The 17,962-nt window shown below is 32.4% G+C and overlaps 1 protein-coding gene across 1 annotated transcript; it reads right to left on the reverse strand.

Annotated features, from left to right (window-relative positions):
* Window positions 1-257: 257 nt before the first annotated feature.
* On the reverse strand, window positions 258-3,286 carry LOC133198369 (uncharacterized). Its single transcript, XM_061334465.1, is given in 3 exon segments — window positions 258-710; window positions 1,082-1,168; window positions 3,257-3,286. Coding segments are annotated over 3 exon segments (570 nt in total).
* Between the last annotated feature and the right edge of the window lie 14,676 nt (window positions 3,287-17,962).

Below are 17,962 nucleotides of genomic sequence, written 5' to 3' on the forward strand. Positions count from 1 at the left end.
ACGGTATAAAGAAATATTGAAAGTTATTGCTATATTATGGTGTAGCCATGGAGACAACATAGCTGTATTAATTAAAGTGATAATTTTGGATGTTCCAAAGGGTGCATCTGTCATAATGGCTGGGGACATAATCAAATCCAGGAAGTACTCTACTTGTTGAGATGAAACTTTTTATTTGACTTGCTTTTTGTCAGGGACAGGAGTTGCAACACCAAATGTTGCAGCATGTTTACGTGCAGCAGAATACTTATAACGAGTCAGCTCTGGGGTATTTTTTTCAAATCATTATAGCTGTAGTGTTGAACTAATAAACTAAGAATCTGTCTCTGAGCTCCCCAACTTACAATACTATTATAGGCACAAGAGGCAGATTCTAACATCTTCTCTGTATCTGGCATTGAATATAAAGCATTTTCTATTTTCGATTCCTGTTCAGGGACCTGAATCTGTAAAACACCATGCATTATTTGCTTCCCTTTCTTGTCGTAATCATTCTTTGTCCTCTCAGAAGCTAGGTCAAAGTCAACACTCAGAGTTTTTTTTTATGGGGCTTATATCTACTGCTGATAAAATTCAGTCAGTGCTGCTTTTCTTATTCTTGAGGGACTCTCCTGAGAATCCTTCCACTCAGAATTCAAAGAAAACTGTGAGGAAGCTGTTTCTGTCACTGAAAATTCATCCTCTCCTTGGCTGTCCATAAGCACTTGCCCCTGGAAAAAAAAATTTAAAATTACAGTACCATGTGCTGTGTCATTTACATGAAGCTAAATCCATGAAGGTGTAAAAATCATGCATAGTGCCATATTTCAGCAAATATGTTCTAATGATTTGGGTTACAAAAACATAGTCATTGCATATGTTTGATTTCACGTTTTGGACGGACAGACAGAAGGCACAAGACAAATTGTGATCAGAAAAGACCACTTTCACTTTCAGCTCAGGTGAGCTAGAAAGTCTGGAAAAGTAACTATAACAGAATGATAGAATAATGGAATGACAGAAGGAAAGGGGCAAGACTTGCCCCAACCATTTCATGGTGGGGATATAAAAAATAATTGGCTTTATGTTTGCATTCCTTTACCTTATTAGGCTGTTCACTCCTAGCTTCATCCAAGAAAGATACACTACTCTCAGCATCCATTTCTACTTCAGAATACATTTCCTGAGCCTGGAATAATTTAAGGAATATACATATTATCTTACCAGTTCTTTAGAAAAAAATTAAGAAACTCTCTCTATTTTTACTGTTTCTTTGATTATTCCCCCTAGAAAGGGGCATGATTCATTTGAAAAATTTTGAATCCCCTTTACTCAAAGATGATAAGTTTGGGCGAAATTGACCGAATGGTTTTTGAGAGGAAGTTGAAAATGTGAAAAACTTATAGACAGACAGATGCCAGATGACCAGTAAAATTCACTTGAGCTTATAGCTCAGGTGAGATAAAAATCAAATGTAATCATTTGTTCTTCATCAATGAATTTAGCTTATCATTTGATGATACTGATCTTATATCTTAGAATATCACGACAACTATATCATAGTTGACTAGGTCATTCCTAAATATCCCCTCACTTCACCTGATCTGGCAAATTAAGTTTTTATTGTATATATGTACATTGTTATTTCACTCTCCTGTTACCTTATACTTGTACAGGTCTGTATTTGTTTGATGGATGAGCTGTAAGGCTCAAAGACAATAAAAAACTGGACTCAGCATTTACACAGCAGTGGTGTAATTTAAACATGCATAATTGACAATTTATAGTGTGCTCACCAATTTCAGTTTGGGGCGTTTCTAATTAAAGGATTTTAACATTGTTGTGTGTTGTGGTGTAATATTTCTCAGTACATATTATAATTTGTTAAACAGAATGTTTATCTTCTTTTGAAATAAATATATTTGACAATGATATATTGTAATTTATATGGTAACTAGTATACATGCATGTACACTGCAATATATTTCAGGGTTCTCCACATTTGAAAATTTAACCATGGAGGAAGCTGCGCGAAGGTGAAATGTGACCGAAAACACGAATGTGTGTTAGACTTCCTAACCTTCATTAATCAATGATTGGTTTCACAAAACTTATAACCACTGCAACACAAAATGTTGAAATAACCAATAATTTTTAAAGCTAAAAATAAATAAGATTATGTATCTTACTTTACAAATGTGTATCATAATTGGCCCAAACCTATAGGAACAGTTTGAAGGAATTAAAACAAAATATTTCAGTGATAGAGTAACCATGGCAACATTATTCAAAAACTGATGTACAGAATTGATGTTGCCTGTTGTATGAAACTTTTTATTTAAATTTGACTAAAACTGATAAATGGGAAGTATTTTGAAAAAAAAAAATAGTTACAGACACACAAATAAACAGACGCACGAACACCGACATCCTGTCTATGTCTAAGCTTTTTAACTGCATGAAACCTTACTGATGGCATGCATGGTAAAAGTAAATTAATATAACCAGGGGCATATATTTGACATAACTGTAATTTTCCTTTTCTATTCTGTTTTTTCTTCTAAAACTTCTTTTTTTTTTTTTTTTTTTTTTTTTTACATATTGCAATTTTCGCCGAGTTTCCTCCATTGTTTACTTCTCCACGTGCCCCAGTGCTAAAAATAGCAGCACGCGACGTTTCCTAAAACAGGACGTAACTCTAAACCTAAGACGTCGATTGGCTCTTATGTACATTTTATTAGAAAGATAATAAAGTTAATACTTAAAAACAAAGCATGAGGAATTGATTAAATACAAAGAATAGGAAATTTTGAAAGGGTTAATTTTTTTCTGGGCACAGAAACTTGAATCGGATGCGTGTCGATTATCATGTTGTTACTGCTCGTTATGTCATCTTTTGTAAATCTGTATATCGTATAGTGAACACTTTGGAATTTCCCGAAATTACATGTGTAAAGGATAATTAACTCTCAAGATATTGATCATCAGCTGATTGACTCTCCACGTTTCACAGCATATTCGCCGATCAACGACCGTGTTTGTTTAGCCCAGTCGGACGCTTCCCCTCGTGGCGTGCGAGGTGCATGGCAGTCGTAGTATAAACACAATTAACTACTCGTCATTAAAAAGGAGGTATCAATACTGAAATTAAATAAAAAATTAATCATGGCGGCCGCCGATTTTAACCATGACGCAGCTTGTTTAACCATGGCGCACATAAATTTAACCATGGCGGGCCGCCATGGTAAAACTCCTTGTGGAGAACCCTGATATTTACCATTATAGTACTGTCTTTTGTAGCTTCCATTCTTTGGAGCAGTTCTGTTCTGGGTTTATTCCCCGAACGTCTACTGGCTAAAAAAACTATTTAATTATCACACTCAATTAAGAGGCCCTCTAAGGGGTCCAGGTAGAGTTTACCTGTGTTACCTTGATTGAACAAAGTAGTCAAAATCAAATAATTTAATATTTACTGATAAAACTGTGTACTAAAGCATAGATTTATTGATTAAATACTTGCTATAGTTGAAGGCACTAAACAATTAAATATTTTTTCATGTACATGTACATGTAATAAATAATTTATTATAAATTATTTTCAATTAAGCATAACTTTTTTTAACCTTACACTTGGCACTTAATTGAAGCATCACTTACACCACATTTTAACATTTTAAGCTTTGTTTAATCTATATTAAACATGGAGAACTTTTTTCACATTGCATTTACAGGTCCATAGAACGAAAAGGGGAGAGGGGGCATTTTTGTGAGCAAAGACTTTTCCTGTAGTATAGTCTATTCCTCTAGATCTAATATGTAAATTTTCATTTAGATGTTGCCCCCTCTTACACTCTGTTGCTGTAAGGTCGGGCACTGGCGAATATTCCAGCACTTGAAAAAAAAATCTACAAACAGAGAAAGTCCACCCCTTCCCATACACGAACACACAAAATAGGATTTTCAAGGTTTTTTTTTAATTTATTAAATTTTACTTGTTAGATTTCGCTGGGGATTGCCCCTTCTCCCACTGTTTGAACCATTGCTACCTCTTTGTTTGGAAGCAATATCTAAAGTTGGGGGGGGGGGATTCAAAATGATTTTTTTTTTCCAAATATAATCGTATCTTACTCTTCTTGATAGATTTTCTTTACCCAAATAAATTACATGTATATTGTGATTGATTTTTATGATACAAACTTACAAAGATTTTGAAATTATTTATTGTTATAATATTGAAAATTAATGCTTTGAAATGATGATTAAAACGAAATTAAATCAAAAGTATCTATAAAGCAAAATTTATTTAAAATGACATATGATCGATAGATTTTTCCTGTTTAAGAAAGAATGCTACTTACATGTTCACGGAAATTTTATTTTACCGATCTTTAAGACATCTCCTCTGAAATATGGCTTAAATATGGAAAGATCGATATTAGTTTAAATTATTTTTTATGAATTTTGGGGGCTTTTTTAGGAGAAAATGAAAAGATTGTTTTAATTGCAAATAAGATCCTTTAGAGTTTAAAGTTTGCCCTAAATAAATGGATAATATAAATATTTAATAGAAAATGTCAAGAAAAATCAGATAAGGGTTTTTTTTTTTATTTTTGCTAAAAAATTATTTATGAAAATAAAACATTATTTTTAGCATTTTTTAACTAATGCATAAAATCTTCAAGATTTTTACATTTCCCCTGAAAAAAAAATCATGTTAAAACAATAAATATCTTTTATCAATATTTCCACGCTGAAACCATGTTTCAGAAGAGATGTCAAACATTATTGTTGCTGTAGAATTCCTCCTTCAATAAATACATGTAAAGCTAGTTCATAAATGATTGTAGATCCTACCTGTACCCCTTAAAGGGCCCCTTAATTGAGTGTGATAATTAGATGTTGGTTTAGTCCAGTAGACGTTCGGGGAACACACCCTGTTCTGCACTTCCCACATATTCCTACAAAAATGATTGATTATCAATATATTTTTGCATACAATAATGTGTAAGTTTTCCAGGTTTCACAAGATGTTGACTTGATAGTAACAAGTGACAAATAACTTTCTCATGAAAGAATAAAAAACAAATAAATCCTTTAAAAATTAAAAGACCTGAGAAACTTTTGTCTGATTTATTTCATAGCATTCTTGACATTTTTGATAAAATAAAAATAATTGTGAAGCAGCAGTTTACCTGAGCCAACAGAAATAAGTATATTACCTTTATCAAATATAAATTTGCTTTGTTCAATGCTGACAGATGTGACAGATGTCTTCTCCAAAGCTTTATATGGTTTTTTACTTCCTCCCTTCCCACACTGAATCTGCACCATGCATAAAGATGATCGTCACCATTCTGTGCCGTATTCTGTCCTATATGCACAGGTCAATCAGTAATGCTGAAATTTGGGTCAAAAAAGCCTCCCCGCAGTCTTTGCAAATCAGCTTCACTTTGTATATTTTCCTTCGATAAAATAAATTTGAAAAGGTGGTCCCAGATGTCTTTTTACATTGAGAAATTGATAGTATGTTACATTTAACTGTCTCATCTAATGTCCTCAGCCTGCCTTCACCACATATTTTACTTGATATTGCTTGAAATGTACATGGGAAATCCATTTTTGTAATTCTGAAAACAAGCGATAAAATTACTCAAAAATTTAATTCATTTCGGAAGTAACATTTGTAAACAAGTTAAATGATGATCAAGAAGTTCACATTTAATATGCCGGGTTTATAAATGCAAAACAAGATATTGATCTCATGCCATATTAGGGGATGATATAGGCCCTTTATCATATTCATTTTCAGTAATCAGTGAGTTAATCCATTTAAATAAAATCATCAAAATATTTTATTAAATGGTGTATATGTAATAAATTTATTGAATAAATACAATATTCATACTCCGACATGAATTTTGTTATGATCGATTTTTGACTGTTGATATCAGATATGTATTGTAAACATATATAGGTGTGACATCTGCAAATCAAGACATTTTGTATGAATTTGAAATTATTACAGATTCTAACTTCACCATTAACTAACTAAGAAAACTTGATTTGCAGGAAAAAATGCAAATGTATACATTACCTTTCAGGAAATTGTTGCAAGTTGATGTCTGATGAGCACTGATTATTCATTTCTTCCTTTAATTCTAGAGAGTTCGCATCAAGGGGGATAATCATTTAGTAAAATAGAAGGAACTAGTGTAGAGTGTTTTTAGCTTTTACAAAAAAAGAGTAAATTGTTTTACTGTTTTTATTTACTATATTGGTAGCATAAGCAGCTGTCTTAAAAAAGGCATGCACAATTAATGATAAACTCGTTGTGCCTCAGAAAAAATAATGTCTGAAAAGAAGTTATAAATGCTCTTTTCTGACCTTCATTGATGACACATAGTAACACGATGCACAATTCCAGTATTTTTTACTTCTTTATAATTTACTATCACTATGCACAAAAGTGTGAAAGTTTCGTTCAGATTTGTGATTTTTGCACTTTCCACTTTTTTAAAGATAATTCTCAATGGTTACAGACAGCTTCTCTTAAATACATGCACAGTTATATTAAATGTCTGTTAAACTGCCAAATACATGTGATTGTTTATAGAAGATATTTATAGATTACACTCAACATATACTTTATTGTAGATAAAGTATTATATTGACTTTTTAAATCGTATCAATATGGTATCATTTACTACTTCGTTTAGGTCGAATATATGAGCCATGAAATAAGAAGGTAACAAGCAATATATAGCTCAAAAGTCCCTCGAAAAAAAAAATAAATTTGGAGCCGAGCAAACAAGGATCTGTTAAAACATGTTGCTTTGTTAACCTATACTTTATACTTAACTATCACTGACTTCGACTAGTCTAAACCCCGCTCAAATATACTTTACAGAATTAGATATTACGTTTATAGACTACATTCAAATAAAACACACTAGATCGACTTAGCTATCACTTACTAATGAGCCATCACTATGATAGTTTTTCTCTTCTTTTAACATTTTGCGTCCTACGCAGTACAGTTAAGGCAAAATTTTCTATAAACAGGCACCGAAAACGATACACTTAATATTCAACCGTCTTATTTTTAAGCATGAAACTTCTTCATGCCCTTTTTAAGAGTTTGTCCATCGCTTTTCACATCGGTATTTTTTGTCATCATGTGACCCTCTACAGTCACGTGGGCTCCTATTTAGGTCAAAAAATTAAATGTCGAATTTATCCAAAAAGTGCTAGGGCAAGACAAACAAAAGTTTTATTGCATAATGTTTCAGTGTGCCCTATGTATCTATCCTATCTCAAATGTAATGCTATTCCAGTCAGTAATCCGAGATATTTAAGTTATTCAGTGAAAACAAACACCAGTTTGTACGTATTAAACTGTACAAACAGTATTAAAAAATACTGTTTGTATTATTGAGTATTAAAATACTGAAAACAGTATTTTTTCTTTAAAAAAATGGAGACGCCACCATTTGCCGGTGGAGAGCTGCATATTTCTGTCCTATACTCGGCACTCAGGGCCATTGAGCAGTGAGGTATCTTTTTCGTGCCAACACCTACTGCGACACGGGACCTCAGTTTATACGGTCTCATCCGAAGGACCAGTTTCCACGTCCCACAGTGGGATTCGAACCCGCGACGTAAGGATCAACTCTTTACTTCGCGACTCTAGAGCAGACGCTCTAACCACTGCACCACGCAGGCGACTGCAGTAGAAGAAGCTAGGCCACTACCAAACAAACCTTCTCAGGTTCCTACAGCCATGTAGTGTAACTTATATCGACTAAATCAATAGAAATACCACATTTTGAGTTCAAGCAGTTATCTTACTCACTATAATCTAAACATACGGCGCGATTGGGGGGTCCGAACAAATATATAATTCGTCCGAACAAACATTTTTTTAAATCAAATCCTTCAGCGACGTCGTACTTAGACATGGTTTGAAAAAAAATAGTTGGACTCAATTTAAATTTTAAGGACTGCTCGCCACTTTTTCAAGCTTTTTTTAAAACTCTTATTCTCATTTACCCCCCCCCCCCCCTTACTCTAAACAAACATTACAGTTACATATGAATTTACCGTTTGTTAACTCCACATATTTCACTGTACATATTTGTGTTATTCTCTGATAGTCGCAGATTAATTTCAGTCTGATATGAATCGCAGACAAAAGTTGTGAATACTTGCTGATTTGGTGAGATGACTACAGACAATGGCATAAACAGCTCGAATTTACTTACATCACGGGATGTTAAAGTTTGATATGCTTCCTATTCATTAAATTATTGGATAGACGGAGTTGAAAGTCTCTTCTGTAGTATATTTTAGATAATGTCTTGACACTTAATGAAAACAAGCTCTATACGCCAGAGATAAGAGATCTCCATTTATTTTAAAGAGAGAGAGAGAGAGGTTGTCAGGGACGTCGAGGTTGTTTTTCCGCTTGTCGGAAAGGCCAGAGAAGTTGCGATTGGATTGCAGACTGTAAAAACGCAGATCGATCACCAGTACCAGTACTTTAACTTATTTTCCCCAAGTTTCACATTCCTATCTCATCATCTTACAAGTATTCTCTGTTTTCTTGGGGAAGGGGGCGGGGGGTCCAAGGTAATTTTGGGATAAATATAATTCTTTTTTGCATATCTCTTAAAATCCGACTTTTAGATTCTTCAATGTCCGAAGATTATGCCCTGTCTCATCTCCTCCTATGGTTGTTTGTATACAATTGTATAATTTACATTTTTAATTATATCCTATTCATTTGAATTTTGCGAAGAAAACAATTGGTTCTCACAAATTAAACAGCAGCAAAAAGGATGCTTAAAGTAAATTCTCATCCCCATTACTTGGTGATGTGTCTTTAAATATTTGGTGTGTAGAAATTGATTGCCAACCATTTTTCTCCCCTGGACAACATGGAATGGGTGTGAGTAGAATTAACCCCACAATTGGTCTTTGGCTGATATAATTCAAGGACACTTCTTGTATCCCTATGCTTTCCATCATTTTACAGTTCTTAGATACACCCTCAGTGACTCTTAATGCAGAGCTAAGTTGTTGTAAGAACATAAGGTGTGTGTTCAATTTTTGTATGAAAAACATATTAAACATTGAGTTAATGATTTAGTGTAATTTGTTTTTTTAAAATACAATAATCTTAATATTACATGTTAAAAATTAATATTTTAATGTCATACAATAATAAATTGGCAAACAAGGTTATTTTCCCTTATATTCTAATTTGTACAATATTGAAATTTATGTAGATAATTGACTGAAATGGGACCTCGTTATTTATTCTGTTAATAATGATATTGAGCATATTATTAAATCTGTAGGTAATTACGTTGAGTTTTGATACGACAAATCGAAAGTTAGGTGAGGGATTTTCAATAAGATAAACATAAATTATACTTTTTTTATTTTTACTTTTAGCCTTAAAAAGAGTATATGTAATGAATTTGAAACCGAAAGTACAGCGAAGGGAATTCCCGTTTCAAGGAACAGGTTTGTCTATTTTATTAACAATTTCACTTTCTGATTATTTAATTGATAATTTTTTTTTTAAATTCCTTGAACCTTTTTTAATCTCAGACCTGTTTACTCCTACGATTTCGCCGTATTTTGTACGGATTTTAAGTCCAAAATACGTCTCACGTTTTGCTATTATGAAAATACGGAAATTTTCCTGTCAACCATTTCCAAGGGTCAGGTTATCAATCTCCACGGTGTGTTCCTGCTTTGTACACGTATGATAATTAATATAGAATAATCTTAGTTTTACCAGTGTGTATATGAAAGAAAAATGCATTGACTTACATTTTAAAGATGCTATTAATAATTCTACTCTTTTCCGTTTTACCAGCAAGCAAAGCATTTAGGTAAATATCTAACCTTGAAAAATATTCTTTTTGCGCATATTTTTTTTATGTCTGATCTAGATATGAATGCAAAACGGGAACAAAGCATAAGGAGTCATTTTAAGGTTTAAATTTATAAATCTTACCTAACTGACAGATTAGGCTCAGTAATGGACTAAATATAGCATAAATGTTCTGGTTTGATTCGCCTTTATTTTTAATTTAAAGTTTTGAAATAATTCTACACCCTCTCTCCTAAAAAACATATTTTCTTTAATCTGTATAGGACATTATAAAGTTTGAAAATTTTTGGTTAAAGTGTTGGATGTAGTGTTGTATTATGGTAAGGGTTTCCTTTTCTCCTCGAAACTTCTTGTAATTTTTTGTCAGGAATTGAAAAAAAAGAATCCTATTATCCTGGAGAAGTTTTAACTAATGCATTCAAAATTTATTGGACCATTACAACCTTAGGAATGATTCAGAATGTCTTTCAACAAATTCAAAGGGATTTTATATCACTGCTTTTTATATGTAACAGCTTGATAAATCCTGCATACTCGGTTGTCCCAATTGTTTCAATACGGAGAAAATAATGTTACATTTTCTTTTTCAGATTGCTGCTATTAAATAATTCAATAATACCTTGGAATGAATCACATTCCTCGACTATCAGAGGCGGTGTATGTGGGACTGTGTCGTGAATTAGGGAGTCCCACAGAAGTGAAGTTCAGGAGAGAAGTGATGGACACTGAAGAGGTTGTACATAAACCTGTGTACATCATGGGGGGATATGAAAGAATGAATAGTGGGAGTAAATGTAAGGGATTCAGGCTGAGAACCTCAGATGAAGATTTAATGCTCTGGCGTCCAGATCATATAGTGATCTGTGATCTCTCTCAGATAAATCTTTATCGTATCCCACAACACACTGTGATTCTGATGGAGTGTGATGATTTACCACCGGGATTCACTAGATTGAATCTGATGAGTCAATCAAATAATGAAAAAATCTTATCATCGTGTGTAGTTTTGAACAACAATATATATATTTCTAGTACATTGTTCCGCGATAACTTTTTATGTTCACTCCAGAACATCTCTGTCGCTTCTTCATCTTCTATTCCTCACGGACCTTGTTCTTCATTTGTCATAGACCAACAAGTAGAAGTTGACTTTGCATTCTGTTTCCGGTCACATCACTGGCCTACAACAGCTCTACCATGGCTACAAAAATGTCTTCAACAAGGTTGGCCATCAGAGATTATTCTTTCGGAAATATTAAGCGGAGGATTCCATGTTGTTCCTATCGGCAGCACACCTGAAAATGTAGAAGAATGGAGAATTTCATTCTCACAAGCAGAACAGAGGCTTGTGTATTCAATGAATCACTGTCAGTTTTTGTGCTATGGTCTCTTCAAACTTTTTCTAAAAGAAGTAATTAACTTTCAAAATAATACACCAGTTCTTTGTTCATACTTCGTGAAAACAATTTTATTTTGGGTTATTCAAAATAATACTTCCTTAACTTGGACGCCTGATAACTTATTGTCTTGTTTTTGGGAATGCTTTAAATTATTAATACACTGGGTACATATTGGAGAATGTCCAAACTTTTTTATTCCACAAAACAATATGTTCCGAATGAAAGTCATCGGTTCTGTTCAAGCTTCACTGTTCAGTCAGTTGCATGATTTGTATCGTAAGGGTATACCATGTTTACTATTAAGCCAAACCTTGAGACCTTACCTCAGTAAGTCTTTATTAAACAGAACGTTGAGAGTATGCACAGACGAGAGTAGTATCATATCTACCACCAAGTTAGAAATAAGCTTATTTGGAGAATTACCATCATTTAACATACCTATTGATTGCATTGAGGAATTCGTTGTTTGTATGAAACAAATAGAGAGAATGATTATGAGAAAGTTATCGCCCTATCAGACAGTTACATTACAATGTAGAACATCAGTTGTATTACGAAAAGCTGCCTTTATGCTACATGATAATATATATCCATATAAACATCAAAATAAGGTTTACTACAAAACTAATAAGGTATCTGCATTACTGAAACGGTCGTGTACATTTGGTTATGCATCCGACATTATGTACCTTGCCATGTTCTTCTATAAAACTCATAGGTATGAACATTCACTCACTTGTTTACAGAAAGCACAGTATAGAATGTCATTGCCTTACATGATATACCATGATCATGCAAATATAGATATGCATATATAAACTGCATGAAAGTGGTGTCTCTTGGCAAAAAAATCAGGAGAGCCTTAGTGAAAGATATTGTGTTAGACAATGACCTCACTTACATTGATGAACTAGTTTTGGAGCAGAACATCAGTAACAAGAATGGAGAATTTAATTTATATATCCCACCTCTAGTGGTGTTACACATGTTGTATGTACTGAATTACCAGAGACTGGGTGACACAGTCAGGTCACAACAATCTCTACAGGATCTACAGACTCTGCTGCTCTATGATGGCGGGGTTTCTGTACCTTCTCATCTTAGAGATATTTCATGGCAAATACTGGGTATCTGCCAACACATCTTTGGGGACTATGTAGGATCTCTACAGTCGTTTCAATATTCGTTACAACAAATACCATATCACAAGATTCAGGATGCGACATATTCTAGGATGAACACACATGTTCACGGATTGTTGTAATTTTATTTGTTGTAATTTCAAGTTTTTTACATATTACATATTATCTAATTCTCTTCATTTTTTTTATTGATATTTTTCATTTCTGTACTCAATAATCTAATTTTAATTGGTTACATTTTTTTCATCATGCATGATGGTGTACGTATTTCATTCTTTATTTTCTGGTATTGTACACTTTATTTCATATGATGTTCTTTTAAAAAATACTGATGATATCTGATGATCCAGGAGAATATGAAGAATAAAAAGAGGGTTCTCAAGCCTCAACGCCATTTCAATCTTTTGATGCTTTCAAGAGTAAAATCGTTTTTGTAAAAACATTTTATGCCAACCAATGCACTTCTACACCATAAACAGCCAGAGTCCGAGCTTGTTTTGCGTAAAATAGACATACCCTAACAAAAAATACTATAGTTAACTATAGTTTACTATAGTTAACTATAGTTAACTATAGTGAATCAAAGTGTCAAAGTTATCACTATAGTAAATCAAAGTTTTCAAAGTTATCACTATAGTAAATCAAAGTTTTCACCATAGTAAATCAAAGTTTTGGTAGTGATCACTATAGTAAATCAAAAGTTTTCATAGTTTTCACTTTAGTAAACCAAAGTGTCAAAGTTATCACTATAGTAAATCAAAGTGTCAAAGTTATCACTATAGTAAATCAAAGTTTTCATAGTGTCAAAGTTATCACTATAGTTAACTATAGTTAACTATAGTAAACTATAGTTAACTATAGTATTTTTTTGTTAGGGTAAGACCCATATTGTGTGAAAAGGTCATTTATTCACAAAAGCACTTTACTCAAATTATTGAATAGTATATAATTAGCATTTGGAAAATGCATCATTTGATATTATTGAATAAATGACATAGATTCGCAAAGGTGGGGATAAATAATGTTACCACCTAAGATCAAAAGCATCTAGAGTTTCTGGCAAAAAATGAGGGAGGTCGGTGGGTGGGATTTAAATCGTCTTTACAGCGAGAAGCCAAATCAAAGAATACCACGAACGATGCATACCCCTGGAAAAACCCAGGACGACATGTACAAAAAAAAAATTAAAAGCGCGCATTCCGAGGTATACAGAATGTTGCAGAGTTAACTGCGGCTGACAGCTAAAATTGACTCGCATTGAGTCATATTTTATTTCCGGCAATTAAGTACGCTTAAACTCTATATGCTTAGGTTGAATAAACAGTATGAAATAAACACAATAAAAAAGTTATATTTAATCGTGTTGTCATAAATTATTTTATTTTTGTTCATAAAATCAATTAGAAGTTCAATTTGAGAATTGCATATCATTCTTATTGTGTGTATTATAAGATATTTTGCAACTTTGATGACAGTTTTATTAATTCATAGCATATAAATAAAATGTTGAGGTATTTGCCCTAACAAAAAAGTACTATAGTTTACTATAGTTTACTATAGTTAACTTTAGTTAACTATAGTGATAACTTTGACACTATGAAAACTATAGTTAACTATAGTGATAACTTTGACACTTTGATTTACTATAGTGATCACTATGAAAACTGATTTACTATGGTGAAAACTTTGATTTACTATATTGAAAACTTTGAAAACTTTGATTTACTATAGTGATAACTTTGACACTATAGTGTTCACCACTATGACACTATAGTGATCACTTTGAAAACTTTGATTTACTATAGTGATAACTTTGAAACTTTGATTTACTATAGTTAACTATAGTATATTAAAGTTAACTATAGTTTAGTATAGTATTTTTTGTTAGAGTGAAGCTGACCGATGGTAAAAATGGCAATTCTGGATTCACTTTTTATATACAAAGCAGAATGGCATGTGATAATTAAAAAGAATCTTGTAGGTTTCAAAGTTAAGAACTAAAACTATATTTCAGAGCATAAATGTGTTAACTGTTACAGAATCTGTATCAGGGGGCATATTTGATCATGCAGGAATTTCTTATTGTCTGTCATAGCTATTCATTTATGCGACCAAAAAACTGTTTATATTATATTCAGAGTTCAATTTTGAATGTTCAATAATGCCTACAAGGTATTATTCGTAGTGTATGTATTATCAGACATTACCAAATTTTTAGTATCGTCAATATGATTTCAAAATAAATATAATGCAAATGAAATATTAAACTAAATTACGCATATAACATTGTAGCTCTGCTGAAAGCTCAAGGGAGTCTTTCTGATCACATTTTCGGCATCAATCACTTTCCTTCTGTAAATAAACATTTTCGACTTCTTCTTCAGAGCTACTGAGCCAATTTCAACCACAATTGCCACAAGGCGTCCCTGGGTAAGGCGAATTCAAATTTTGCAAATTAAGAGCCAACCTCTTTTCTAATTAGAGATAATTAAGAAAAGTGAAACTTGGGTGCCATCTTTTAGAAATCTCCTCAAGAACCACTGGACCAGAGAAAAAGAAACTTACAAAAAAGCTTCTTGACATAGTGAGATTCAAGTTTGTTCAAATCGTGGACTCCATAGGTAGGGAGGGGGTCACAATAGGAAATCAAAGTTTTACATCGGAATATATTTAAGGAAATATAATTTTAAATCTTCTCAAGAACAACAAAACCATGATTTTTCATATCCATATACAAGAATTCTTAGGTGGTGTAGATTCACGTTTTTTCAAAGCATGGTGCCAGGGGGTGGAGGAGAGCCACAACAGGAAATCAAAAGTTAACTTAGAAATATATCAGTAAATAATTCTTCTCAAAAATCCTCAAGTTATGAAAAGTCAAATTAATTTTCAAGCATTATTAAACATCATGGTAGCTCAGTCGGTAGAGCGCTCGCTCCGTGATCGGAAGGTATTGTGTTCGAATCACGGCGGCGACTGACCTAAGTCGATAAAAAATAGGTAGCAACTGTTCCTTCGCCAAGCGCTCGGCACTTTGAAGTGAAAGTTGCGGGTCCTTCGGATGAAAGCCGAGGCCCCGTGTCACGGTAGGCGTTGGCACGATAAAGAACCCTCACTGCTCAGTGGCCCTGAGTGCCGAGTAAAGGTCTAAATATGAAGCCCTTCACCGGTATAAGGTGACTCTCTATATGAGTGAAAAATTCTCGAACGGGACGTATAACCACATACAATCAATCTATCAAGTATTATAAAGTAGTGTTGATTCAAGGTTGTTTAAATCATTGCCCCGAAATGAAGGTTGGTTTAGTAATAGGAAGTCAAAGTATTATACAGGGATATTTATAGTAAAGTATAAATCTACTCAGATGATGTAGATTGAAGTTTGTATAAATAATGCCCACTTTCCCCGGGGATAATGTATGGCCACAAGCATCACAGTGTGTATGGATTTAAGTATGTTTAAATCATAATCCTTTAGAGCTAAGATGCTAATATGGAGTCAAAATATTTCATGGAAATAATTTAGAGGAAATAACCACTTCAAAATCTTTCATTAAAGAACTGCAGGACCAAGGAGATTAAGTTGACCGTTGTGGCCAATGCGGCTCTAATTATGTTCATTTGAGTCAAATCTTAAAGCATCCTTAGGAAAAGGAATTCAGGTTTGTTTTAATAAAGGGCCACATGCTCTTTCAAAGGAGCATAATTAATTAATGGCAACATACAATCAAATACGTATGTTGGATCATTATCTTTTATCATTTAAAAAGCTTTCTTCTTCTTTATCGATTTACATGCAACCAAATTCAAAATCATTTTGAATTTTAATAATATACATAATAATTATTAATTATATTAATATTATATTATTTATATTTTATTTTATATTATATTATATTATATATTATATTATTATTTATGTATGAAAAATTTATATTAATTATAATAATTATAATAATATAATAATTATTAATATTTATTAGTTATTAATAAACTATTAATTATAATATATAATATATGTATTATTATATATATAATAATATATATATAATTATAATATATAATATATATGATATATTGGTTGAGTCTGATAATATATTAATTTATCCTGCAACTACCCCTTGTATTGACCTAATAAAGGTAACCTAATAAATCAAGGCTTTATTCGGTCAATGCCCTAATAAAGCCTCGTGCACGTATTGCAACGTTCTAAAAGCATTGTTACGTCATGAATATTGCAATGTTTACGCCATGGCGTCTTAATTTCAACTGCAGAGATGTACCTAAATCGGTTTAAAACAGGTCTTTTTGGAGGTCCTGTAAAAATTTGTTGCAGGATAAACAAAATACATGGAGACTGTCTTGAAATATAAGCGATATTTGGGCTCGGGTCGAAAACGTGATAGAGGGCTCGGCAAGCCTCGCCCTCTATCACGTTTTCTTACCCTCGCCCAAATATCGCTTATATTTCAAGACAGTAACCATGTACTTTATACATCTTTATAAAATAATCATTATATATATATATATATATATATATATATATATATATATATATATATATATATATATATATATATGACATATGGCTTTAGGAGACCAAGGAGGATATATTTTCTGGCTTAGGGAGACCACTGGATTAAGGCGACCTTTTTCGGTCTCCCTATTATTTTGACCTCATCAGTATTGCAAATGTCTTTTTATAGATAAATAAACAGTCTGCCATTAAATATTATTAATCTTTAACTCTGTTATTTAACATTCAAAATTTGTTTAATTTCTATCATCTTCCCTAAAAAAGAAAAGAATTTATAACCTACGTATAATTTCAAAGGATAATTTTTCTGCATTTTGGAGACCATGAAAAACACGCAATTAAACAAAAATTCTAGCATATATATTTTTTCCGCTTTTGATTTGTTCAAATGAGTGTTTCTTTAACTTAGTTTTCCATGTTTTATGTTAAAAACCTAAAAAGGAAAAATATTGTAAATTTATGAACCATGTTTTGAATTCTTAGCAAGTGCTTTCCGTCATTTGTTCCGAATGCCATCGGAATGCCCCTTCAGTTTTCAGAAAATGACCTCTGAACACCATGGATGTTGAGAAATTTGGGTAAGTAACTAAAATGATACAGTAATAAGTTGTAATTAAGAATACACAAGACAAACATTCGTTTGTTTGTTTTTTTCCTAGTAATTTAGCTTTCAAGAGAAAAAGTATGATTTTAAATAATCGTTAGACTATAGTTCGGTATATAAAATCCTGAAGGAAATTCGAAATAAAGTTAAATGATAGGCCCCTATATTTTTTAATTCTTTTATGGAAGTCCACAAACAAATTAAATATTTAAAGATTAGGCCAAACGTTGAAAAAATAGTCTCGCAAGTTGACGCAGCTATTTCGAGCTTAAAAATTTAAATTAAACTTTCTGTAAACATCATGCAGGACATGATCATCATGATATAGTATAAATGAAACAGACCCTGTAGGAAAAAAATAGCTGTAATTTAATAATTGTTTATTAATATAATATG

The sequence above is a fragment of the Saccostrea echinata genome, unplaced genomic scaffold (genome assembly GCF_033153115.1).
Source record: "Saccostrea echinata isolate AGI-Se365-2 ecotype Australia unplaced genomic scaffold, CSIRO_AGI_Sech_v1 ptg000033l, whole genome shotgun sequence".
Classification (NCBI taxonomy): Eukaryota; Metazoa; Mollusca; class Bivalvia; order Ostreida; family Ostreidae; genus Saccostrea; species Saccostrea echinata.